Here is a 25,756-nt window from a genome sequence, read left to right on the forward strand (position 1 = left end):
CAGGGTGCTCAGTACGTTGCAGAATTGAGCCCTTGGTTCATTAGCCTTCCTGAGCATTTCCAAAGATGGAACATGTGAGTAACTTACAAAATAGATGTGTTCTAAAGGTCTGAGCCCAAGACTGCGAGCCACAAATGCAGTGCTCTAAACCTGCCTCTGCCTTCAGAAATCCCCCAGAAACAGACTCTCTGTGGCCTCGCTTAATTACCCTGCTCTTGAGTTTCTCCATCTATTAAATAACTAAGACTGCTGTGAGTTACTGTCTATACGCTGCTAGAAAGATTTTCCATGCTTGGTATTTGTGGGCAAAGTTCAAGCTTGGTATAAGGCCACTGAACGCAACATCTGCCATTCCAGATCAGACGAGTGGTTCACTATCCTGTCTCTGATGGTGGCCAATATTTCAGAGGAAAGTGCTAGAAACCCTTTAGTGGGCAATTGTGAGAAAGTCCAGCAGAGGGCAATGAAAATGGTCAGGAGGCTGGGGCACGTGACTTATGATGAGAGGCTGAAGGAACTGGGCTTCTTTAGGCTGCAGAAGAGGAATGAGGGGGGATTTGATAGCAGCCTTCAACTACCTAAAGGGGGGTTCCAAAGAGGATGGAGCTCGGCTGGTCTCAGTGGTGGCAGATGACCGAACAAGGAGCAATGGTCTCAAGTTGCAGTGGGGGAGGTCTAGGTTGGATATTAGGAAACACTATTTCACTAGGAGGATGGTGAAGCACTGGAATGGGTTCCCTAGAGAGGTGGTGGAATCTCCTTCCTTAGAGGTTTTTAAGGTCAGGCTTGACAATGCCCTGGCTGGGATGATTTAGTTGGGGTTGGTCCTGCTTTCAGCAGGGGGTTGGACTAGGTGACTTCCTGAGGTCTCTTCCAATGCTTATCTTCTATGAAACAACATGCCCATAGGAGTTATTCCTTCCTAACCTTCATCAGCTGGTGAGACTGGCTTGTGCCCTGCAGCAGGAGGGTTTATATCCCTTATCCATTTTTATCCTATCTAATGTAACTGTGAATGTTCTTATTGTCTGCTCTGAGGCCCTGCTACATGTTTGATCTCAGTGAAATCTTGTGGCAGTGAGTCCCACAGGTTTAATTGTGCATTGTGTAAACTAAGTCTTTCCTTTTTGGTTTTCAATTTCAACTTCACTCCCTCTGTCTGTTATGAGAGGGTAAATTGGAGCATGAAACTGACTCTATACCCAGGGCACCGTGCATAATGTTGTTATGCAGCCTCATTATTTTTTTTTAATTGCTGCACAACTGTAATCTAAGTTGTTATTTAAAAACAGAGGCCTGATTCTCATCTATACTAAGGCCCTTTAAGCACACCTGCACTCTTTTTAAGGCCCCTTTACGGTACCCGAATGGTGGGAGATGGCCTTGGTGTAAATGAACACCAGGCCCGATGTTTCAAGCTCTCACGTGTGCAAAGAGAACTTTCAAAATGTGAGCCAAATGCAGCCGATGCACAGACATCTGCCTGAGTGTACAAAGAGCCTTAAACACTAGCCCTGAGAGAAGGGCAGGTCCGTGAACACTTATCTCTTTCACAGGGATGTGGTGAGGCTTAATTAATTAACACCTGTACAGCGCTTTGAAATCAATTGATGAAAGGAGCTATAGAATAGTATAGCGTAATATACTCTATGATAGGGTACCATACCAATACATATGGGGTATAAAGAAGGGTTGTATCAGCCTGACTGCCCACAAGGAGGAGGAGGAGGAGGAAGAATAAAGGTGGGATAAATGGAGGCTAGACTAGATGGCCCTGGCGGTCCCTTTTAATTCTATGTTTGTATGAGTCTAGGATGAGTGCCAAGCTTTGTTCTGCTGCTTTTTCTCCAGAGTCATCAGCAGAGCCCCAGGTCTAAAACTGGTGGTGGAGACCTTGATATCATCCCTGAGGCCTATTGGAAATATTGTGCTTATATGCTGTGCTTTCTTCATTATCTTCGGGATCTTAGGGGTTCAGGTAAGACGCTCCCTCTGTAACCAAGCACTCATTCAGATAATCCCTTGCCCGCCAACAAGACAGAGAGGCCATTCAGAATAGGCTTTCCCCTGCTGTGTGAGGCAAGCCACTCCAATCCCTCCAGGGACCTGAAATCCTCTGAACCCAGCAGAGGGGCTTCAGGCTCTGTGCCTGAAGAGGGGTACCTCAGCTGCAGGGACAAGGGAAGGAATCCCAAATTCCAACCAAGGCAAACAATGATCTGTCATTGGAACAGAACCAAGCGCCCATGCCAGGCTTCCTGAGATATTTTTCCCCCCTTCTCTTCAATTTCAGCTTTTTAAGGGCAAGTTCTACTGCTGCGAAGGACCTGACACCAAAAACATCTCCACTAAAACTGACTGCACTAGCATGCACTACAGATGGGTCCGGCGGAAATACAACTTTGACAATTTAGGGCAGGTAAAGTAGTTCTTGTTCCAAGAGGTTTCTGTGTCATTGTCTGATGGGCTCTTCCAAATGAGTCCCTCTCCAGCATTGACCTTCCAGCCATCTCATTGGCAGGTCCCCCATTTAGGCCCTGGTCTACACTGGTAGGGGCGGGGAGAGGTCGACCTAAGATATGCAACTTCAGCTATGCAAATAGCATAGCTGAAGTCGGCATATCTTAGGTCAACTTACCTGGTCCTGAGGAGGGCGATGAGTCAACCGCTGCCGCTCCCACGTCGACTCCGCTTCCACATCTCGTGAGCTGGAGTTCCGGAGTCGACGGGGATTGATTTATCCCCGGCTAGACTAGACGCGATAAATCGATCCCCGATAGGTCAGTCACTACCCGCAGATCTGGTGGGTAGTAAAGACCTGCCCTTAATTTTATTTATTTAAAGGTTTAACAAAACCCAGGAGCTGAGAGTCTGGTCCCATTACTCACCCTGAGTAGTGCCATTACTTCAGGGCACCACTCCTGGTATAAGGTACTGTTCAGCAGGAATAAGGGGATTGCAATCTGGCCCCCAGTGTGAAATAATACCTTGATTTTAAAAAAATAAATAAATAATTGAATCAGATGTTATGTATTTCAGTGGCATGTATAAATAAATAACAGCGCTGAGCAACACTACACCTAACCCACAGATCAATCTGTTATGTAGCCCCCGGTGGGATCCACCGAGGATGTGAGGATGTTTCACCCCTGGGCTCTTTAACTCAAGCATTAGCAGTTGATGCTTTAGCTCTGGGGGTCTCTGGTTCTCTCCCCACCATGTTGAGCCAAATGATGGCTGTCACATGCTCTGAGCAGAATCAATAGCATGACCTCACATTTTCACTCATGCAGCATTGCCAACTCTTACTATTTTTATCATGATCTTCTGGAACAGCCTTCCAGTGGGAACGGTGGGGGCAAACAACCTCACTCACTTCAAGATGGCACTTGGCAAAATTATGAATGGGACTATATTACAGGCTTGCCTGTAATAGGAGAGGACTGTACTCAGTGATTCAGGGGTCTCTTCCAGTCTTATGTCCTATATCCTATGTTCCTATTTTTTTCCCTTAAAGCCCCAGCACCTGGAGTCAGTTAATTGTGTGAGAATCTCAGCTTTCATTTTTTTAGAATATTTAGTTTCTAACCTTCGTGTTTGCAAAGAAAAGCTTGAAAAAAGTTACCCCCTCCAGATTTTTGTACACTTGGTATGGGCAATGCTGCCAGTGTAGCTGATCAGAACCTGGCCTTTGTTTATAAGTGCATGAATGATTCTAAGTGGAACTAAAAATGATGCTAACCAGTCAGCTTTCATTGTCCAAGCTCCGTTAAATGCAAAAAACAAACCAACAGCTTAAATGGTTAAAATCACAGTAAATTCAATTTTAGAAAATGATCTCCATTGTGTTATGAATTGGTTTAGCAGGTCATTTGACTCTTCTTGGTTTCATTTCCTCTTTGAGGCTTGAAATTCATTGTGTTCCCCCATCAACGTCATATGCAAAGTTTGATTGGTTTTCTCCCCTATGTATTGAAGGCAGAGGAAACTGACGTGACTAAGTAATTCTGCCATTTCTCTTTGGTCCCTATGGCCCTACCTTTCCACTGCTAGTCTGAGAAACTCAACGAGCAAATGAGTCCACCCCTTCCTCCCTTAAAAAGACCAAGAGGAGGTGAATAGCAACAGGGCTGATCTTTATATTATTTCTTTTCCTCGCAGGCTCTGATGTCCTTGTTTGTCCTCTCATCCAAAGACGGCTGGGTGAACATCATGTATGATGGCCTGGATGCTGTAGGCATTGACCAGCAGGTAGAAACAAAAGACCTCAAAAAGTTTTACAAGTTTAATGTTCGTGGTCTGGCTCACTATGCACAGGTCACAGCTGTCAATGTAACTGAGTAACCCTCCCAGGTGCTCTGCGATGGCGCCAGTTCCAGTAGGGGCCTCAAAAGTAGCAGCATGGATCTGAACAGCCTGAGAACCGCAGCTGAGCACTGACGGGCACTTCAATCAGGGCTCAGTTGTCCCCTGGATGCCGTCTGGGTATGATGGGGCCCCGTTCAGCAGATGTCTCCAGAAGGAATTCTGGGAATCTCATCTGGAATTCTTCCTAGAGGTCCCAACCTCCCCAACATGGCAACTACCGATCCCTTTAAAAAGCTACAGCAAACTCCTCAGTCTATGCCTGGACAGCTTGGGTGCCTGGAGTACAGCCCTGGCCCCAGCATCACCACAACCTTCCCTACCCTCTTTCAGGCCCTGAGTATCTATGGAGCCACTAAGAGGGAGCAGGGGCTACGTCCTCCAATGGGACTCTGGGCAGCCCCTATGCAGCAAGGTGGGGAAGGATGCTCTTTGTATACCTACGCAGGGGCTGATCAGAATCTTGCTTCTACTCAGAAATGGTTGCAATGGCCCATCTAGTGCAACTTTCACAAGTAACATGGAGCCGGTCAAAATGGGCTTGTTTTTGACACACGAATATGCAGAAAATAGAACCCGCTGCCCACAGGCAGCTCTGAGTCAGCCCTCTTCCTCCCTCGGCATCGCTGAACTGCTGAAGTGAAACACTATGCAGTGAAAGCTACAAATCATGTCCTAAGGACAGATACCTTGGGACCAGAACACAAGCTCCTAGGGGCACTGAAAACATGTACCATTCCACTGTTGCTTTAAGGAATGCATGGTGAACATGAATGTATTTACATGAAATAGAAAATAATTGAGGATGTTAAATAGAGGTGCTACCGAATTTGGGTGTTAGGAGGCTTAAAGCATTAGCAAAATTGTCTCGAGATCCTTAAGTAAATGGTACCATGTCATAACAGCGATAGTTCTTTGTGCTTAGCATCTGCAGTGTCCAAGGATCTCAGAACAATGGGCCTCTCTTCAATTAAAACTATTTCCATTCCAAAAATTGTGATCTTGCAAGGGATTTTTTTTCCAGCCAAATTATGGTTTTCACAAAAGAAGGTAAAATTTCAGCAGGGGAGAAAATGAGTGAAAGGAAAACTTGCTGAGAAACAGCCCATAGGTTCTCCAAGCCCTATTCTCCTACCCATGGGAATCCACCACTGACTTCCCAGTGCTGCTGGAGACTTAATATGTCTGTTTTACAATGACACACACTTTTCTCCTCTTCTCTCTTGCCCTCTCCTGCCTCCCATCTCTCAGCCCGTCCAGAACCACAACCCATGGATGCTTCTCTACTTCATCTCCTTCCTGCTCATTGTGAGCTTTTTCGTGCTCAACATGTTCGTGGGGGTGGTGGTGGAGAATTTCCACAAGTGTCGGCAGCACCAGGAGGCAGAAGAGGCCCGTCGGAGGGAGGAGAAGCGGCTGAGGCGCCTGGAGAAAAAGCGCAGGAGTAAGGAGCTATACGTGTCTGGTCGGTAGACTGCATTACAAACCAAAATCTTTCTGAGCTCTGCCTGCTTCCAAAGCAAGACTTTTGTTTTCCTTTGGTTTGGTTGACATAGGACTAAAAAGGCCGCTTTGTTTATTTACTCCTTTGGCGACGCCTTAAGTCTCAGGGCTACACATTCCCTGGAAGTGTTCTCTATGAGCTTGATAAATGTTGCCCCTTTGTGTAGACGGTAGGCAGAGTAAAGGCCAGCAAGCCTGGAAAGCAGAGTCCTATTTGAATTACTAGTGAGCCCCTCAAGACGTGATTCTTGTATTATCTTCAGGAAGCAGGAAGAAGGCCGTTGGGCGAGTGAGGGCTTTACTGAGTAAACGCGAGCAATGTTTGTCTCATGTGCGAAGACAACTCACAAAGGCATCCCAGTGCCCTGGGGCTTAAAGTGTCGCCTGCATTTTTAAATTACGATGGTAGTGGTTTCAAATTTTTTTTTCCTTAGATCAAATAGTTGCGATGCTTTTAGGATCTCGGCGCATGGCCCCGCATGCCACGCACACACTGCATGAGGGCATGAGCAAAACAGGCTTGGGGAGAGGAACGGAGCCTCAGTTTGGGGAAGTCGAGAGAAGTCTTCGTGAATGGAATCCATTAGACAGGATGCTTGCCTAGCCACCTATTGCAGGAGACCTTTAGCACAGAGCCATGATGTAGGTCTTGGACAGGCCTTCTAAACGCGTTGGATGGAAACAGTGGCCAGTGGAGAGTCATTAGGGACCTACATAGCTTTGATAAATTCTGACCGTGGATTTCTTTTAGGGATGGCCAAACCAGACCAGAGAACATCAGAACCTGCCTGAGTCTTTTCCCATTTCTAGAACTGAACCTTCTTGAAAGATCCCAAATGTTTCAGCTCATTTTTCCTGTCGTAATTTTTCACTTTCACTGTCCCTGCCAGGTTCCAGGTGCAGGTAGGAAATAGTAGGGAGTTGTTTGGGTATTCCCAGCATGCCCAGCTGCAGGAAGCAATAGAAACTTCCCCAAGAATCTGTCACACATGATTCCCAGCCACATTAGCAGACCCAGGAGACTAGTTTTGAGCTGGTTGAAATTTATCATACCTGAGTGGAGGGATACACCCCAAGCTGCAGTTTCTTAGTGGAGCACAGACGGATCTAAGAGGCAAGGTGCTTTCAGCTCCACCAGGACTCTAGCACTTCGTCACATGGATTGTACCCTTATCATTATTCTGCCTCACATAACCTGCAATGGCCGAGTGTCCCTTAATGACAAACTGCCAGCAGTCTCCTAAAACATAGAACAATAGGCATCTGTTTTCAGCAGGGAGAGCTGCTGTTAAATCAAAAAGTTATGTCTCAGCTGTAATGACATGGCAAGCAGGCGGCTGTGCTCACTGAAACCTCAGCCCCAGCCAGTTCCCTCCTTCCATCCCTGAATCTGATCTGCACCTGAGCCAGAAGGCAGTCTGCCTACGTCTCCGACAAAAATTTCCACTTTCCCCCTGGCCTCTCTATTAATTTGTCACAGGAGGTTTCAGCGTGAAATAGCTACTCAATGAACTCGTGCTGGGCCTTAATCAGTGGCTGATTGACCTGAAACCAAAGCAAGGGCTGCATACTTTGGATTTGTAGCTAGTCGTGGGTCAAGTGGCATGGCTAAAATAAAACCCAGCCCATCTCAAACCTTCCAGCCTCAAATGCCAGCTGCACCTCTTCTGAGATCTGAAAAAGTTCAGAAGCAATCCAGCTTTTCTTGTTCAAGTGTCTGAGCTTCCAGTTTCAAGCTGAGGTTAGAAGCAGAAATCTGGGGATCCCAAAACGCTGTTCTTGCAGGATTTGTAGCACAACAGGAGCCGCAGGTGATAAAGGTGTTGGGAGACAGCTAGCTTTCATGAGACTTCCAGCCCAGGAGGCTCAGAGAACTCAGCTATGCATCCAAAGCTCACTGAGGTCACTGGGAGACTTTCCACTAGCTTCAGTGGGCTTTCGGATCAGGCCACCAAACTCCCAAGCTTTAGAGGTTGCTCCTCATGCTATGGGGCCAGGTCCTGAGAACTAATAAACACGTACAATTCCCACTGAAGTCAACTGCAGTGCAACTCCTCTCCCAGGAAGTCACCTGCACCACCCAGAGAAATCAGCACCGCTCCAGATTTAGCCCACCATATTTTGCAATTTACTGCAAGAAATCTTTGCGTCCAAGAACACACCAGGTAGGATTGCCAGTCCATGTGCAAATACAGCCAGCTGTTTCCCAAAGAAATCCATAAATAATCAAATGTACCTCACTGTATGATGTTCAGGAAGATAAACTTCAGCTAAAGGAAGATGAAGTGAGGAAACAGCAGATTTTCCCTTTGTAAACTCCTCCTCCTAGACACTGTATAATTATCTTTAGCAGGCTGAGAAGCTCTGGAGATAATGCCACCTAACTTTAAACTCTGGGATTGAGGTCTGATGTGTAATGAGTTTGGTCTCAGCTCTGTTCCCATTGGAGAAGAATCCATGTCATGAAACTCCTATGGCGCAATGGACAGCAGAGAGCTTCTTATGCTCTAGGAATTATTTTGGGGAAGTTCTGTGGCCTGTGCTATACAGGAGGTCAGACTAGGTGTTCGCAGTGGTCCCTTCTGGCCTTAGACTCTATGAATCTGAAAGTTGAATCACCTCCCTGCTCCAGAGGGTTTGGTTCTGCTAAGTCATTAATTGCACTGGCAAAGTAATTTGGGGTATGATCACCCCACAGTTTCCTTACCTGGCCTCTGGATTTGCGGTTTTTAGCTTCAGTTCCTGCTAGCCCCATAATCAAGAGGACAACGGACAGTTCACTTATGTTTGCAGTTATTTTTTGGAAGGCTGACAGTGTATTTTCCTCACTAGTAGTGTCGCTGTTCTCACACATAGCTTACCTCCTGCGGGGCCGTCCCTCATGCAGACTGACATGAGCTTGAAAACAAATGTGGCTGTGGAACGGGAGGCAGTTTGGGAAACCACAGAATCCATGATAAATTTGTGCAGCAGGATGCCTCTCTCTCTTTCAAGATGCAGAGAAGACTCGGCCCTTTTCCAACAGCAGCTGAAGGATTATTAAGGACTTTGAGTTTCCCTTTTATGTATCTGCAACACTGCACTGCATGGTGAAAAGTATTGGACTGAAATCCCTGGGGACTTATGGCCAGACCAAGCCTCGCCACAGGACTACAGAACAAAATAAGTTTCACCTACATATGCCCACCAGCATGCATTGATCCTGACATAGATACAGCAGATTTGGGGGTAAGAGGGAAGCTTAGCCTCCATGGCCCATTCCGATCATGCAGCTCTCTGCTGAGATGCCAGGATGGGGTTGGGTTGTTTTTTTTTGTGAGGTGCACACTTCTCCATTAGGAACTGGCCTGAGACCCACCAAACTCATTTCACAGGGCCCACTACACAATCATCTGATCTCAGCAACTTGCTCAGGCTGGATTTCGATATGACCCCCTAGAAGTCAAAGCCAAATCACCTGAACCAGGCCGTGCCCATTATTCACCAAAGTTCACTGGAGGCTCCCTCAATTGATACTCGTTAGAACATAAGAACAGCCATCCTGGGTCAGACCAATGGTCCATCTCGCCCAGTATCGTGTCTTTTGATAGAGGCCAATGCCAGACGCTTCATGAGGAATGAACAGAACAGAGCAATTATCAAGTGATCCACCCTCTGTCGTCCATTCCCAGCTTCTGGAAGTCAGAAGCTTAACCATCTTGGCTAATAGCCATTGAAGCATCTAACCTCCGTGAACTTATCTGATTTTCCTTTGTACCCGGTTATACTTTTGGCCTTCACAACATCTCCTGGCAACGAGTTCCACAGATTGACTGTGTGTTATGTAAAGAAGTATTTCCCTTTGTTTGTTGTGAAGCTGCTGCCTATTAATTTCATTGGGTGACCCCTGATCCTTATGTTATGTGAAGGGGTAAATAACACTTCTCTATTCTCTTTCTCCACATCTCCTGCTTCAAAACATCAATTCCTTTATTCCTACCCTTGGAACAGAGATCCTGCAAGGTCCTGAAGCCCCCTCAACTCCCAGTGGGAGTTTGGGTTGCTCAACACTTCCTGGGGGGCCCTTGGCAGCTCACACAGTTGATCCTGAAGACGCCTCCGAACCATAACAAGTGGCACTTGTAAGCAAAGAGCAGAACTCACCAGTAGTCTGTAGAGAAAATGGGCTATAGCACAGGCAAATGAGAACTATCCTAATCATAGATGGTTGCTGTGTCTGGTGGTGGGTTAGGTTGATAACAGGTTGTCCCTGGCTCACTGCTCTGAGGCCAAGCAGAGCCAGTCCCTGTCCACGTGAAGGACACTGTTGAGTTGCTTTCCCAGAGAACTCCACAACCCATCTTAAGTCATATAGAAGCCTGGAAAGGTCAGCAAGGAAAGAACGTAGGAGATATTTGTAGACCAAGGGCCCAGGCGCTGCACAGATGTGGAGTGTAACATTTCCCCCAAGCGTGCGCAGTGAGGAAGACAGCTCTCTGGAAGGGAATCAAGGCAGACGTAGCAGGCAAGTTGAGCCTAAGTGTTTCATCACATGCAGGGCCTACAAGAGGTTACCTCAGATCAGCTCATTCTCGCGCGCGTGCTTGGAGGATCCCTTTCTGACCGTGTTCGGAATGGCGAGCTTTGGATCGGGAAATGTTTTTTAACCAAGTGAAATCAAACAATGGTCACTTTTTAAATTATCATTTAAATTTAAACTCTGATTTAAACAGCCAAAATCCCACCCATGTTATGTCGGTTAATTTAGAAGACTATGGGTTTGGCTCAAAATGTTTGCAGACTCAGAAAGATATGAAGTGTGGCTGGTGCCGTGTGGACTTTCTGTGTGTGTACGTGACGTGCCGTGCCTGTGAGGTGACGCAGTGGCCATCTTGGCCTGCACAGTGCTGTGTGCTGTTGCTGTTTTGTACCAGGAGGTGGGGGATGAGGAGAAAATGGCTGGCTTGGCATTGGAAGGAAGGTGTACAGCAAAACCAGCCATGCGGGCGAGGGAGCGCAAGACTGAATCAGCATGGTTCAGCAGCCAGCCACAGCTTCTCCTGGGGCTCAGCTGGGCTGCAGGGGCCATAAAAACAGGAAGAATGTGAGAAACACTGAGATGTATCCTCTTCCCAGGAGGCCAAGGGGTGACACATGTAACATACTCTGGGCAGCAAAAGGAGGCTGTCACTGGCAAATACACAGTCTGGCCACCTGTCTGTCTGGGACTAGCTTCCGACTTGTGTCTGTCTAGTTCTCTGTCTGTGTATGTAAATCAAGCCATATGTTATGTGTCCTTAAGTGCCTGTGTCTATGTACATAGGGATGTGTATGTACACAAGTGTAAAGTAGAAGCACATCGGGCTTTGGCCTACGTCTGGGAAATGATTAGCAGTCTGAGAGGGGCAGCTTGCTCACAACCTGCCTATGGCACAGACAGAGCTGGCTCTGCGATGAATGTTAGATAATTATTGACTAGCTCCGAGGGCACATCTGCCAAGGGTTACAATAGTTTGGAGACTGTGCGCCGTTGCCACAGACCCTGCCCATACACTGCCACACCCTAGAAGGGGTTACATGAACCCAAGGCCCAGCGCTTTGTTCCTGCGCTGACCCCCTTCCCTGAGCCAGTGGGGATTTGGATGCAAGATGGTCTCTTTTCTTCTCCCCAGACCCCTTTCCTTTCCCCCTCGTGATGAGGCCCCTCATCAATCTCTTGCTGCTTTAGCTATCTAATCCCCAGCACTCCTCCCCTGCTGCCTGTGAAATCCCAGCACTAAGCACTTCCCTGATTCCTGTTGAACATTGGCAATGGCGGCCTCCTGCCTGCCTCGCTTCCTCACCTGGCCGTCCTGTTGCACGCAGCCCGGCTGGGATCTCCCTCAGCTGGGCTAGGCTGCAGAGATTCAGCAGATAGTCTTTCTGCCTCCTCCCTCACTAATCCCACAGCAGGATCCCAGCCAGGGATGGGTGGACACGGGTCATGGTATTGTCCCTCCAGCCAGCTGAACCAGGGCCCTAAGCACCACACTCCCCCTTGCTACTACTCACCTTCAGCTAATGTGGCACCCTACCCCTCTCCAGCAGCCTCCCTCACCCTTCCGAGAGTTAGAGTAACTGGGGGAATGGGAGGATGCTGGGGTGCCTGCAGTAGATGCTGGGGCAGCTGGCTGCTTGCAGGGATTGTGGGGGAGATAGACAGCCAAATTGTCCTTCTCCTCCACTTTCACTGCTCCCTACCCAGCCCCCCATGCCAGCGGGGGGAGGAGTTGGTGGCTAGCAGGAGGGGAGCGCTGTTTCTCCCACTTGCCCCAGCACCTTAACAAAAAACTTCCTCCTATGACCAGTGTCACTCGAGAAGCACCTCATGACTTGGCATCTTAATTCATATAGAAGCCTGGAAAGGTCAGCAAGGAAAGAGCATAGGAGATATTTGTGGACTGAGGGCCCAGGCGCTGCACAGATGTGGAGTGTAACATTTCCCCCAAGCGTGCGCTAGTGGGTCTTATGGAGGCAACATTTCCAATGAGATCAATGGGCGCTGGGCCTGACCGAGGTGAAGTAGCAACTGCAGGGACTGGCGGTGATGATTTGTATGCAGCATATTCAGCTGCAAGAGACTGATATTGACCGGGAGAGTGCCAGGCAGGTAGTGACTGATATTTAATGAGTTTATTGTAAGCAGGAGAGAAAGAAGTTTAGAATTCAGGGCCAGCAAGTCCTGCACACAGCTGGCCTGACAAACATTGTTGCCCTTGTCCACTCTCCCCCTGCCCCGTTATTTCTGTATCATTCTTACATCTTGTGTCACATTAGTGTCTTCCTGTGTATTTGTGCAGCGCCTAACACAACATGGCCCCGATCCTGACTCGGGCTGTTGGCATCACTGTCGTGTAACTAATACTGTGTGTGAATATGCTCTTAGGTATCTTTGCATACAGGTGACGCGGGTGGACTGGGCATCAGGAGACCTGGATTCTAGCTTAACTTCTGCGACTGTTGCTGTATAACCTTGGGCTAGTCACTTCCTTCTCCGTGCCTCTGATTCTTCACCTGTGACAGTGGGGATACAGATACCACCCTTTATAAATTCTTTGAGATCTATGGACTAAAGGCACTACTTAAGTGTTAGATGTAATCGTGCTGTATATTTGCCAGCTAACTGCTCTGGAATGAAAAAGAGGGAGGGAGATTGAATAAATAGGCTTTAAAAGTAAAATTTGGTAGCTTTTTTTAAAAGCAGAACTATGTTGTGCCACAATGTAATTGTTAATGTGAAGGTAAAACTTCAAGATAAGCTAATGTATTCCTCCTGACATGATCACGCCTCCATCAGATATAGCCACTGTATAAATAAAAGTGCTGTAATTTTATAATCCTGCGGCTCCTAGCCTTTTGATGAGGCTCTCCAAAGGCATAAAGTGAAACTCTCCTCCCCAGATTAAAAGCTTTGATTAAAAACAAACAGATCAGTTTGATCTCTTCTGTGTTCAGAACACTGGGCCAATTTCAACCCTGTTGTAATAGCTGAAAAGCCAGTGCACTTGAAGCTGGGGGACATTTGATCCGTCAAATACAATCTGATGCCAGGTTAAAAGTGAGTGGTGCTATGCCCCTTCAAAGGCTAAACACAAGTACTTAAGACATCACATACAGAAAGGAGAGAGCAAGCTGGACTGAAAACCAAACCCGTGGGTGACAGCACTGGGATGCCCTCGATCTAATGAAGAAAAGTTGGAGTTCAGTTTTTAATACTGTGGCTAGTTCAGTGAACCATGGAAAGATCAACTACTGCTGTGGACAGCCTGGTTCTCAGTGCCATAGCGTACATGATCACAGCTGACCTTTAATTGGTGTCCATTCCCTTGGGGATCCTAGATGGACAAATTAACATCTAGACGTTTGTGATATGTAGAAGGAAGAGGTTGGTTTGTTGAACAGACGCCAAAGCTGTTCCCTAATGAGACCTGCTCTTCAATATGCTGATCGCAGACAATTCTCCCTGAGGGTGATGAGGCATTGGGGATGCTAAGCAGCATTCAGGATCATGTCCATTCCTTCTAATCCATGTGGTGTGTGCGCCCTGTATTCTAGAGCCTATCTGAGCTGTAACTGAAACTTGTGCATTGTGTACCTGTATGTCTCACATCTGCCTAGGAACTTAAAAACATTTTGCTTATTTTTCCAGGCACCTTTCTTAATACAGGTATAAAACCAGCCTATGGGAAGCATGCACGTAAACCCTCTTGGCTTGCTAAGGTTTCATTGCAGAGGAGACTCATGGAGCAGCTTTTTAGGTAGCACTTGTAATGCCAACCTGAATGCCTTTTAAATAGGAGCTGGTGCTTCATTAATTCTCATGTCAGCAAAATCTCAAGCAGAGCTGTCTAAATATTCCCCAGGGAAGGTGAGATTCTAACTCATGCGATTATTAGTCAATGCCAGGAAGCTGGGGGAGAGAAATGAGAACGGTTCACCTCTTGTATACCTTTCATGGTCTCTCTCTTCCCTCCCGTGTTTCCACCAAGTCAAACCTTCAGCAATAACTGATAGAGGTAATAAGACTGCTTTTGACATTTGGTCACAGTCAGCTGGCTGCAATATCATCAGAGAAACCATTTCTATGGAAAAACCAAGGGAGGCTTGCATTCTGCCTGATGGTGTAATTAATGAAGAGCTTGACATTTTCCCACCCCAGCAATACAGTGTTCTCCTCATCAAGGCTCTTCTGTAGATTCCTCTGTCTCCAAACTTTAACAGCCTGTACAGTAAGTGTGTGCAGCGAACCTTCAGATGAAATGCACGGTAACCTGGAGACTATGACAGTATATTCTCCTTGGATATTGGTAATACACACAAATGCATGTCTTTGATTGGACCGAAACCAAGCATGCAAATGACAAGCTGTCACTTTTTGTGCGGATGACTTAAAAATACTGTGTCTAAAAGAAATTGGAATAGACAGTGATTCGGCAAAGCTTTGAGCCGACGTGATTGGTGACTTTTCAGGAACTCTTGGTGTGTTCCTACTGCACCGTTACATCAAAATACAAGCCTCATCATTGGTCAAAAAGAAATAGAAATGCAACAAAAAACATGGGACTGATTTTTCTCTCTTGTTGGTTTCACACCGGCTTCAGTAAGGTTACTCCTGATTTACAGCAGCAAACCCGAGAGCAGAATCTGACCTGTTGTCCCCTCTGCACACCCCTGCATGCCACATTTAGCAGTGCATGAGTAGCATCTCCTCAAGTGGCCATTGCTTGGGTTACTGCACTCAGCATGATGTTGCTGCATGTGTTTCCAAATGTCATCAAACTTTACCCTTGGATTGTCTTTCTATGTGTCTCAAAGTTAAAGTTCTTTTCCATCCATTAATTGGCTTAAAGAAGTTAGGGAACTCCAGTAGATTAGGAGTTTTCAAGAGCTTTTTCTGTCTCTCTTCCCACCTCATATTAAATATCTCCCAGGCTTCCAAGCAACCAGCTAATCCTTCATGTCATCTTCCCACAATGCAGAAGAGCACTACGCATCTGCTGAGCATATCAGATCTATTGTACATACTGTACATGGCACCTTCATGCTGTACAACATTTATATACCTACTGTACATCGTAGAAAGGATCCCATATACTATACCTATAGCTCATCATGTGTATAGGGCAAGGTCTTTTTCAGTAGTGGGACAAGAAGCACTCCTGTGCCATAGCAATTTCCAGGTAGAGTATTTAACTCTGGACTCACACTTTATATTAAGGTGCATTATATAAATAGTTGATAAAGAGTTAATAAATGATAATCGGTTCTTTTAATAAATTGCTAATCAATTGTTATAGATTGTTATAGTCCAAAAGGTCAATAGATGATCATCTGTAGTACCTTTTACTGATGTACTTATAACCAGCTATAGCACATATTATTCATGTCTGTCACATGCTTGTAAGAGCTATTAATCATTTATTAACAATAAATATACCTTTAATATAAAGTTTGACCAATTTGGGTAAACCTTAGCCCTTCCTGCATGCTGATTTTGCACATTCCCTAAGAAGCCAGTTCCATATTTCCACATATGATAAGCCTGAACGCACAATGTGCTTCCATGCACAAACTTAAATAAATATTTTTCAGTTTCAAATAATGCTTTTTATAGATATACCATAGGATTAGCCAAACTCAGCTATTCACAGCAAAGACCATCACTCCAGTTCAACAAAATGTATGGGATTTATACCAGTAATCAAAAACAAAACACACAGAAAAATAATTGTGTTTGCTTTTGTGTTGTTTTTCTACCTCCACTGGCATAAAATTAAGTCTAGGTGACCTTGATTAAAAAAGTGTTCAATATATCCCCATTCCACATTTAACCACCAAGAAAAAATAGTAGCTAAAGGATATGGGTGGATCCAGTTCCTTCTAACAAATTATTTCAGTTTTTGTGTTCTGATTCTGGCATCATCCATATTACCAAAAAATATTACAAGTGCCACTCCAGCTGGAAGATATTAGCAAGGATGGGAAGATGAGCTCCTGGAGCCTTCTGAGTGTAGTTGTTTCATATTTCCCTTCTTTTAAAATAAACTCTCTCCTGCTTTCAACTCTTGAGACATTTAAAACTAGATTGGGCAAAGCACTAACAAAATCACTATCAGAAACAATCCTGCTCTGGCTTGGATATATGGCCTAATAGGTCTCTAGATTTGGCCCTGATTTAGTTATTTGTATTTTATGCTTATTAAATTTGAAACAGAATCAATCGGAAAGACCACAGTCAAAATCTATTACTACACACACAGTAAGATTACTACACGATCATGGGGTTGTATCCAGAAACTAGTTACAGTGGCTGTGCTCAGGCTCGTCATGCGCAATAAATTTCTCAGTTAAAAAAGTTCTTGACCAAAGGCACAGATATTTAGTTCACGTGGCCACAGTCCAGCTATTTTCCTGGTTACTCCCCTGCCCTGGTTCTTAAATTTCAAAAGAACCTTGCTCTGCATAACGTTAGAATTAATGTTTTAATATATTTCACTTTTAGCATGTTTCCTTTGGGTGACCTTCACTTCTGGGCAGTGGGACTTGAGTGTTGTCCTGCACAGGGTGAATATCACCCCACTGGAGGCATACAGCAGAAAATGTCACACCTCCAAGCACCTATCTAGATACAAAAGAGAGAAGGAACTAACACTATTACAGTCTGCACTATTTGATATGCTAAGCCTCTGTCTTTGAATCATGGCCGCTTTCCGTTTGCAAATCTGAGTTACTTACAACAGTCATTGTAGGGACAATAGGTACAGAACATTCCACCCTACCTCCTGGGGTCCGTTACCCTTAACCTGGTCCCCTATGCTAATAACCATCCACCAACATGTGTTCCTCAGCTGCCTCATCCATCCTTGCATTCCCTCATAGACCTTGCCTAGCTGGTAAATCCCCTTTCTCATAGAAGATGAGTCCAGGCTCCCATTCTCATTCCCATCAACCTGCAAGTTGTTTGACTCTAGTTGAGTGAGAAGTAGAGATGCTGAGCCTGGTCCAGATAAAACAAGAACTGTCCTGGCTCTTTGCCCCAAACTGGAATTGAACCTGTTGTGGGTGTGAAGACTTTTCCTTCCTTAATTTCTGTTTCCAACCCTGGCTCTTGCACTCCTTGCTTCCAACCAGAGGGGGAAGTGCCTGAGATAATATGAGTGAGGAGGCTGGTCTCTGATCTGACTAGAAGTGGTAAGTACAATGAAATCTTGCAAGAGAGAACCTGGCCTTCCAAGTTATCCAAGACAGTTCTGTCAGCCCAAGAAGCCTGGATTGTTCTGATAAGGTATCTGATCCTTTTGGGTGCTTAGCTGAACTGAGTCTCCGAAGGGCCATTGTCGCTAGTTGGGAGGCCTTTGTTCATTCCGTGTGAAGCTCGGTGCGTTGCGTCTGCTCAAAACTCTTTGGAAGCCTCTGATCCTGGTCGATTCGTAGGAGGAGCCCATCCGGCGCCCAATTGTGTGTAAGAGACAACAGTCAGGAAAGGCTGTTGCGTGATACCTGCCAACGTGCCTCACCCTGGTAGGAGGGAAACATGGTCATTCCCTTGCGTTTGCTTGTCTCTTTCTGCAGAAGCCCAGCGCAGACCCTACTATGCTGACTATTCCCCAACGCGGAGGTATATCCACACCCTCTGTACCAGCCACTATTTGGACCTGTTCATTACTTTTATCATTGGGGTCAATGTCATCACCATGTCAATGGAGCACTATAACCAGCCCAAGGTAAGAGCCTCGTGCCCTCCTTGGAGAGCAATCAGACAGTGTGTCAGAGCAATTAAGGACCATATCCTGTTCCCTGAACATCATGGGAGTATGACCATTGATGACAATGGTATCTGACTATGGCCCTAAGCGAAAACGGACACGAGAGCGTTCCCTGTTCTTTGAGATGCTTCTGAGGACATCAAGTATTTGGTACAATGAATTTATCAGTTGTAACCCCATTTCCAGCTTTGATTAGAGCCAGCTGTACCGTACTGCCAGAAAAGAGTCACCTCTTGAAGCAAAGGGCTTGATTCTCCTCTTGTGTAAGCGGGTGTAAATCAGGAGTAATACCTTTGAAGTCAGTGGAGTTACACTTGCGTAGGGGTGAGATCAGAATCAGGCCCACAGAGGATCAAATGGACTTTTTCCTCAAGAGCGATGAAAGAAAAATTGCCCAAATTGGTCTCCTGATTTTAGCAGTGTCCTATTGACATTTGCCATGTAGTTTTTCATTACCAGGTGGAGTAAAACATGCCAGTGTTTTAGAATATTCCATTAACTGATGTTAATATGCAAGGAGTGAGCTCAGGGTGGCTTTCTTTCCTCACTGAATTTGTAGTAAATCAGCTCTGTTTACATGTAATGCTTTTGCCTCAGACACCATAAAATCCCTGTCTCTTGATGAAGCCTTAGGCATATGTGGCAGGGCACTTCCTGTGTCTCACTGGCTTTCTCCCTGGGGCGGTGGGGGACTGGAATAAACCCACTTGGCTCCAGAGGTTTTTTCTCTTCACTCGGGTTGTTTTTTCCTTTATTTCTCTGGTGGGCTGCAGTGTAGGCCCAAGAAGTTCTCTTAAGCAAAGTGAAAGAAACCCCCAAACTCACAATGCAAATGGAAATACTTCCCTTGCCTCTTCCAGGTGCTACCCTACTGCACTGGCTCCTCGTTGCCTGGGGTTCCCCAAGCTGCTGTTACCTTGGTTTCTTTCCCTATAGGGAGGGGAGACGGCCTGTCTCTCATCTCTCCCCTCCCCTCTCTCACCAGAAGAGGGTTTTTTAAAAGTTACTGGCAGCCCTTACCTGACCTCCCATGTCTCTAGTTAACCAGAGTTAACCCTTTTTCAGCTCCTAGGGCAGTGGTCCCCAAACATTTTTGTCTGTGCCCCCCCTTATCTCGTTGGTCGTTCCCCCCCAGCATCCCGGGAGACACAGTCAGGAGCCAGGACCGGGGCCGACCCAGCACCTGTGGCCTTGGCTGGGAGTAGGGCCACAATCGGAGCCGGGGATTGCAGCAAGGAGCAGGCCCGTGGGCGGCGCTGGGAGTAGGGTTGCCAACCCTCCAGAATTGTCCTGGGGTCTCCAGGAGTTTAAGATTCATCTATCAGAGGGGTAGCCGTGTTAGTCTGGATCTGTAAAAGCAGCAAAGAATCCTGTGGCACCTTATAGACTAACAGTCTATAAGGTGCCACAGGATTCTTTGCTGCTTTTAAGATTCATCTATAATTAAAGATTATGTCCTGTGATGAAACCTCCAGGAATACATTGGCAACCCTAGCTGGGAGCCAGGGGCCATGGCCGGGAGTATGCCCACGGTCGGGTCCAGGAGCTGGGGGCTGCAGCTAGGAGCAGGGCCAGACCTGCAGCTGGAGCTGGGGTGGGACTGGAGTGGAGGCAGAGTGGGGCTCCCTCTCCCCTCCGTCCCCCTGTGGGAGCTGTTCTGGGTCCCGCTGCACCTCCCCAAATGTTCCTCCATGGCCTCCTAGGGAGGCATGTCACACAGTTTGGGGACCAGTGTCCTAGGGAGCAGGGCCTTCACCAGTGCAGGGCTAATACATTTGCCCTTCACCACGCTCTTAGGACTTGTCAGGACTAACTTTGTCACACACAAATCTTTTGGCCTGTCCATCTGTATTACAGGAGCATTACACAGTATTATCCCTCACAGCTCTCCTGAGTTTGTGTTTGCTTTTTAATAATGTAGGGTTTGCCATGGCACCTGGAAATGATTCTCTGGGAAGCTAAGCCAAGATACACCAAGGTAGAGAGGGGAGAGAGAGAGAGAGAGAGAGAGAGTGTGTGTGTGTGTGTGTGTGTGTGTGTTTTATGCCACCTGTACTTTTCTGCTCCTGTAATTCCCTTACACAGCAGCCTGTGTTTTATTTCTCCTGAATCCGATCTCACCTGCACGTGTGTTGCAGGAGTGTAAATCACTGGAGTTCCTCTGGGTGTACACCAGTGTACATGATACAAGAACAGGACCCAGAGCAAGGGAGATCTTAAGTTAAATAATAAATGGCCACATTGTAAAAAACAAAGTTGTCTATTTTATTTTAGGCAATATAATTAGAATCAAAATAGAGCAAGGCAGGCATTCAGAAATGCCAGCCCTATGAAATCTGTACAACTTTCAGATCACATTTCCAGAAATCAACAGGAGTCTATCCCACGCATCGGGGGAGAGCAGTCGCATAGATGTCAGTAGAATTTTGCCCTGAAATTAAGCCATCTCTGTAGTTCTGTGTTCCCCTGTCACCAAAGCAAATGAGTTTTTCTTTTCTCTAATATTTCCATTGCCTTTTTATTTCCTATTGTGTTTGGTTTTGTTGTTCATTTTGCTGAGTTGTAAGAAACCCTATGGCCACATTTGACCAGAAAACAACCCCAGTCAGAAAAAAAAGCTCTTTTACTCCAGTGCACTCTATTTTAAGATTTGAGCTGTGTGGTTTTTTGCTATTGTTGGCCTCCAACTCCAATGAAATCCATTATAAACAGTCATCATCTTAGAGTGTAAACACTCTGGATTCCTGACTTCCGAGAGCGGCTTTATAGAGGGAGCGAACATTACACCAAATATGGAGATAGTTTGCCCATCACTGGAGATGTAACACGTTTCGAGAAGGCAAGATTTCATCTCTCTCCATGATTATTTATTTTGCTGACTGTATTAAACTAAGCTGAATTCCTAGGAATAGCCACACTGGAATAAAGCAATGATCCATCTAATCCAGTATTCTGTCTCTTATCATAGCCAACTCTAGCTATATCAGAAGACAGTGTAAGATATTCATCATGCGTCTTATAACAAAATTATAGTAAGTGGGAAAGGGGTTGAATTTCCTCTTGTTCCTCATGTGTTCAGCAGTTTATGTCCCGAAGTCTGAGAAATGATCGATAGCCATAGTAATTTTTGGACTAGCTAGTATCTTATTCAGCTCAACGTCTAGTTGTTTTTCAAGTTTTGCTGTGGTATTTGATGCAATAATATTTCATACCCATGATTCCACAGGCTCATTCTACTTTGGGTTAAAAATAGAGGGCGGATCAACCCATACAACGCAGATCTGGATCTTGAAAACTCCCAAAGACTCGGGGGTCTGGAGGCCTGGTTTTGGTTAGGGCCCATCTTTAGTTAAAATTTAACTATTTTTAAGCAGCATAGAAACTTGTCTTCTCAATTTCCATGTCAGAGAGATTCTTTTGGGGCCTAATTCTGATCTCACACTGGGGCAAATCAATAGTAACTCTTATGAAGTTATTGGAGTTATACTGATGTGAGTTGCAAATCAGGCCTTTAAACTCATATTCATTCGTATGCAGAGCACCTGATTCTAAGTTTCCAAGTATCAGCTTCTTTATCCCTCCATTTGTGCTTTGCCCTTACTTTTGTCTCTGCCTCCGCCATCCTCCTGCCTGCCAAGTGCTTTGTGGTGGGACTAAGGTAATGCAACCTGTATGAAACTAACAAGTGCCTTTCCTTTCAGTCCCTGGATGAAGCTCTGAAGTACTGCAACTATGTGTTCACCATTGTTTTTGTGTTTGAAGCTGTTCTGAAGTTGGTGGCATTTGGTTTTCGAAGATTCTTTAAAGACAGGTGAGATTATTTTCAACTCCTTTGTGTTTGGCCCAGGGTCTGAACCAGAAGCCAGGCAACTGAAGCATTGTTGTAATAGCATAGTTGGATACAAGAATCTCTATGCTGACTAGCTACCGGGGCTGTTTCGCAGGAGCCAAGACATTAGCAAAAATGATGATTGACACCGCTGGTCACGCTTTGTAAAGGGAATAGGAAATGAATACAAAGGGTTTAAGTGTGTTCTTAGCCCCTTTCACTGACTCCACCAAAGAATTTATCACTGCTTAGTTATGCTTGGCCTTGAGGTGACAGTCAAGCCACTACCCTTAATGCATGGAAAAGACTATTCTTAATAACCTAACGGCACCATTTCCTGCAGAACTGATGTCCTATCCAATCTAGACTAGTCCATGGGCAGCCTGCAGGATGCTAGCTAAGTAAACCCCCCAGCAATGGGTGAAGGAAGATGCCCTCAGCACTGTTGTTCTCTGACTGCAGCTACCCTGAAGCATAACTTCACATTTGGCTGCTCACTCGACCGGATACAAACCTGTGTGACAGTGGGCTGTGATTTGGAGACCGAGGAGCCAGATATGTCAAAGAGCCTTATTTCATGCTCCTCTTCACACAGATAGGTCAGATGCTGTTCCATTTAGTCCTGGGAACAGTTTGTGTCCCTCGTTTATCCAGGTGGCTAATACGTGGTTCTAGGCTGCCATGAGCAAGCCTGCTTATCAGGAAAGCTCCTTAGGAAAGTAACTTGATCTCTTTTAGCTAAAACAAGTACGAGTTTTTTAGTTGCACATTGCTCTATTTCCGGGGAGGGAAGGGATGTCAGGAACAGTGTAGCACAGTATGGTTCCAACGTTCCTCTCTAAACTTAGGATCAAATCCTGAGCTAGAGTAAATCAGTTGAAATAAATGGTGTTTTGCCAGTTAACACCAGCCGAGGTTCTGTTCCATCAATCCTGGATCTGAGAGGGGATGGGGTGCTGGAGAATACAATGCCACTGTTACTGGGCGCCATCCTAACAACTCTGTCCATGACGCTCCTTTGAAGTGTGTGTTTTTGTCCTTCCCCCCTGTACCCTGCTAGGTGGAACCAGCTGGACCTGGCCATAGTTCTCCTCTCAATCATGGGCATCACGCTGGAGGAAATTGAAATGAATGCCGCTCTGCCTATCAATCCCACGATCATACGCATCATGCGGGTGCTTCGCATAGCAAGGGGTAAGACTTGCCTTTCTGGCCTGGAGCCTCTTCAGTGACAACGCCTGATCTCCGGGGTGATTCCATAGAAGCCAGTGAGGTTGCATCAGGGATGAATTTGGCCCATTGTTTCATTTCTAGGTCATTTGAGTTTGATTCAGACCTAGGGATGGAGCCGGGCTGCAGAGTTTTGATTCAAAACTGTAGCCTGATCTATAGATCATAAATAAATATTACCAGTTATCACTTTGAGGGATGACAGGTTCTTGTCCCAAGATCTGGCCCAGTATTATTAAAATTATTATATAGCTGGGACCCCCGATATGCACAGGTGCAACGTGCACACTATAGAAACTCTTTTATATTTATAAATAAATAATTTATTAATACATTTACACACACTCTAACTCAGTAAGGTAGGTGGAGATAATACAGAAAGTACATCAGAACATCCATACTCATACCATCCTTTGCAGAACAACCTGAAATGTTAGCCATTATCTTCCTCATCCGCATCACCCTCATCTTCACCAGTGGCCATCATTCTGGCCTCTCCCAAAGGCTACATCTCTCTCTCCTACTGCCCCAGGTTGGAGTGCCACTTTTATAATATGTTACGCTGACGTTACCATGCCTAATGCATATTCAGTAGGGGGTTCTCCCCTCTTCCTTATTTGTATTTCCTCCCTTACCAGTGTTAAGGTGTCCTTCTTCTATAGGTTAGTCTATTTATGATTTAACCCTATTATCATATACGTCAATTCATTGCCATGACCCTTTTTCGGTCGGATGTTTCATCCAAAACCTGCCAGAAGCCGGTATCAGTTCATGTTCTGTGGTTGGCTGATGTCTTTATGGACAAAATTCCCCCTTACGCTCTACTTCCAATTCCCCCAAACTCACAAGTTACCTAAGTTTTTCTATGCCAACGTTCATAGGCCTCAAGCCTCATGCTAACTATTGAAGCCAATGACTTACAGGATACAAGCCTGTAGGTTCCTTGCATTGCTGCTGAATATAATAAAGCAGATTATAATGCAAAGCAGTGAATATAATAGAGGTAAGCTGGTCCACTGGGCTACAAAACCCAACATGCCCAGATTTCATGGCCCATCTCTAATTCAAATCCAGGGTCCTAGACCTCTTTTAGGAAAAGATCTGCAGTGGGAGCACACAAGAGCAAGGGCTGGTAGATTCCCCCATCCTAGTCTCCTCCTTAGAAGAGGGGAATCATACCAAAAGTGAGGCACCTTTCCTAGACAACAGCTGCAATGGAGCAAGGAGAAGAATTGACTTTGAAAGTTACTATCTGTTCCCATTCGCTTAGGAAAGGACAGGAGGGAGTAGGCCCAGAAGTTCCCCCCATTCTGTTGTATGTACCATGGAGGGGAATATACTTGACACTTAGATCCCTGTCCCTGCATGCTGTATTTATAAACGTAGGGCCTGATCCTCCTCCTTAATGGCTATAAATGTGGAGTCACTCCACTGACATTAATGAAGTGGCTAGAGAGAGGAGAACTCATCCCACAGCATCTGTTCCACTCTTCTTCCTTGAAGAGGTTTGTGGTGTTTACATAAAAAATGTTTCCCAGCCCTGGTGCTTCAGCTTTGTTTCTTGTTGCAGTGTTGAAACTGCTCAAAATGGCCACAGGGATGCGAGCTCTCTTGGACACAGTGGTGCAGGCGCTACCCCAGGTAAGTCCGGGGACTTGATCCACGCCGAACAGGTACAGAAGAGTTTGATTTCTCTTGTGGATTTAGTTTTTGCGCTGCACCTTGTAGGAGATGTTGGTCCTGGTGATAGTCTTCGAATTCTCCATTGATACAAATGGTTCTGCTGAGAACCACAGGCAAACATTCTGCCCTTGGGGACTGCAGGGTAGATCTTGTTCCCCAATTTTCTAGCCCCTTGCATGCATGGAATTCCCAGGAGTTATGGGCTTGGTGACAAAAGCAGAGTGTTGGAGTTAGAGGTCAACTGTGCAGATCTAAGAGCAAAATCTACCCCTCAATCTTTGTAGGCAAAGTTCTTATAAAATACAGAGCTGGGGAGTCAAGGGTGGACCAGTGCTTCTCAGCTGATGTATCACGACTCCCGGTTCAGGTGCAGGGCGCTGAACGTTTCATTACAATTACAAAAGAAAAGAAAATTTCCAGAATAACTGCAGGGCAACCAAAATCTTCCATGTTTGTGAGGTCAGATGTTGTGGTTACCGTAGTACCTCTGTCCCTTTCATGTCTGCAAAGGTCACCCAGACCCACCACTCACTCCCCTACTCCCCGCACCTCCATATCCTGGAAGGTCAAATATTCTGCCAGCTCTCAAAATGCACACCTCAATAATGACATGGGCTTAGCCAGAGACGGCTCCAGGAACCAGCGCAGCAAGCGTGTGCATGGGTTGGCAAGCAGTGGGGGGAAGCCTGTCGGTTGCTGTGAGGGCAGCAGTCAGACTGCCTTTGGCAGCACACCTGCGGGAGGTCCGCCGGTCCCGTGGTTTTGGTGGCAATTCAGCGGCAGAGACACTGATGCGGCACCGGTGGACCTCTCCCAGGCATGCCACCGAATCTGCATGACCAGCAGACCGCCTGCAGGCATG

General features: G+C 46.0%; 1 protein-coding gene across 3 annotated transcripts in view; it reads left to right on the forward strand.

Moving 5' to 3' along the window:
* Nucleotides 1-25,756, forward strand: part of CACNA1H (calcium voltage-gated channel subunit alpha1 H) — a 199,371-nt gene that overhangs the window by 140,251 nt on the left and 33,364 nt on the right. For 2 of the 3 annotated variants that reach the window (XM_050967253.1, XM_050967252.1), the window contains exons 20-27: nucleotides 1,852-1,978; nucleotides 2,294-2,419; nucleotides 4,162-4,251; nucleotides 5,617-5,830; nucleotides 17,959-18,110; nucleotides 21,854-21,963; nucleotides 23,042-23,175; nucleotides 24,782-24,852. In XM_050967253.1, coding sequence (XP_050823210.1) covers nucleotides 1,852-1,978; nucleotides 2,294-2,419; nucleotides 4,162-4,251; nucleotides 5,617-5,830; nucleotides 17,959-18,110; nucleotides 21,854-21,963; nucleotides 23,042-23,175; nucleotides 24,782-24,852 — 1,024 coding nt within the window. The remainder of the gene's footprint in view (nucleotides 1-1,851; nucleotides 1,979-2,293; nucleotides 2,420-4,161; nucleotides 4,252-5,616; nucleotides 5,831-17,958; nucleotides 18,111-21,853; nucleotides 21,964-23,041; nucleotides 23,176-24,781; nucleotides 24,853-25,756) is intronic. The other variant, XM_050967254.1, reaches the window with a different exon arrangement.

The sequence above is a fragment of the Gopherus flavomarginatus genome, chromosome 9 (genome assembly GCF_025201925.1).
Source record: "Gopherus flavomarginatus isolate rGopFla2 chromosome 9, rGopFla2.mat.asm, whole genome shotgun sequence".
Classification (NCBI taxonomy): Eukaryota; Metazoa; Chordata; order Testudines; family Testudinidae; genus Gopherus; species Gopherus flavomarginatus.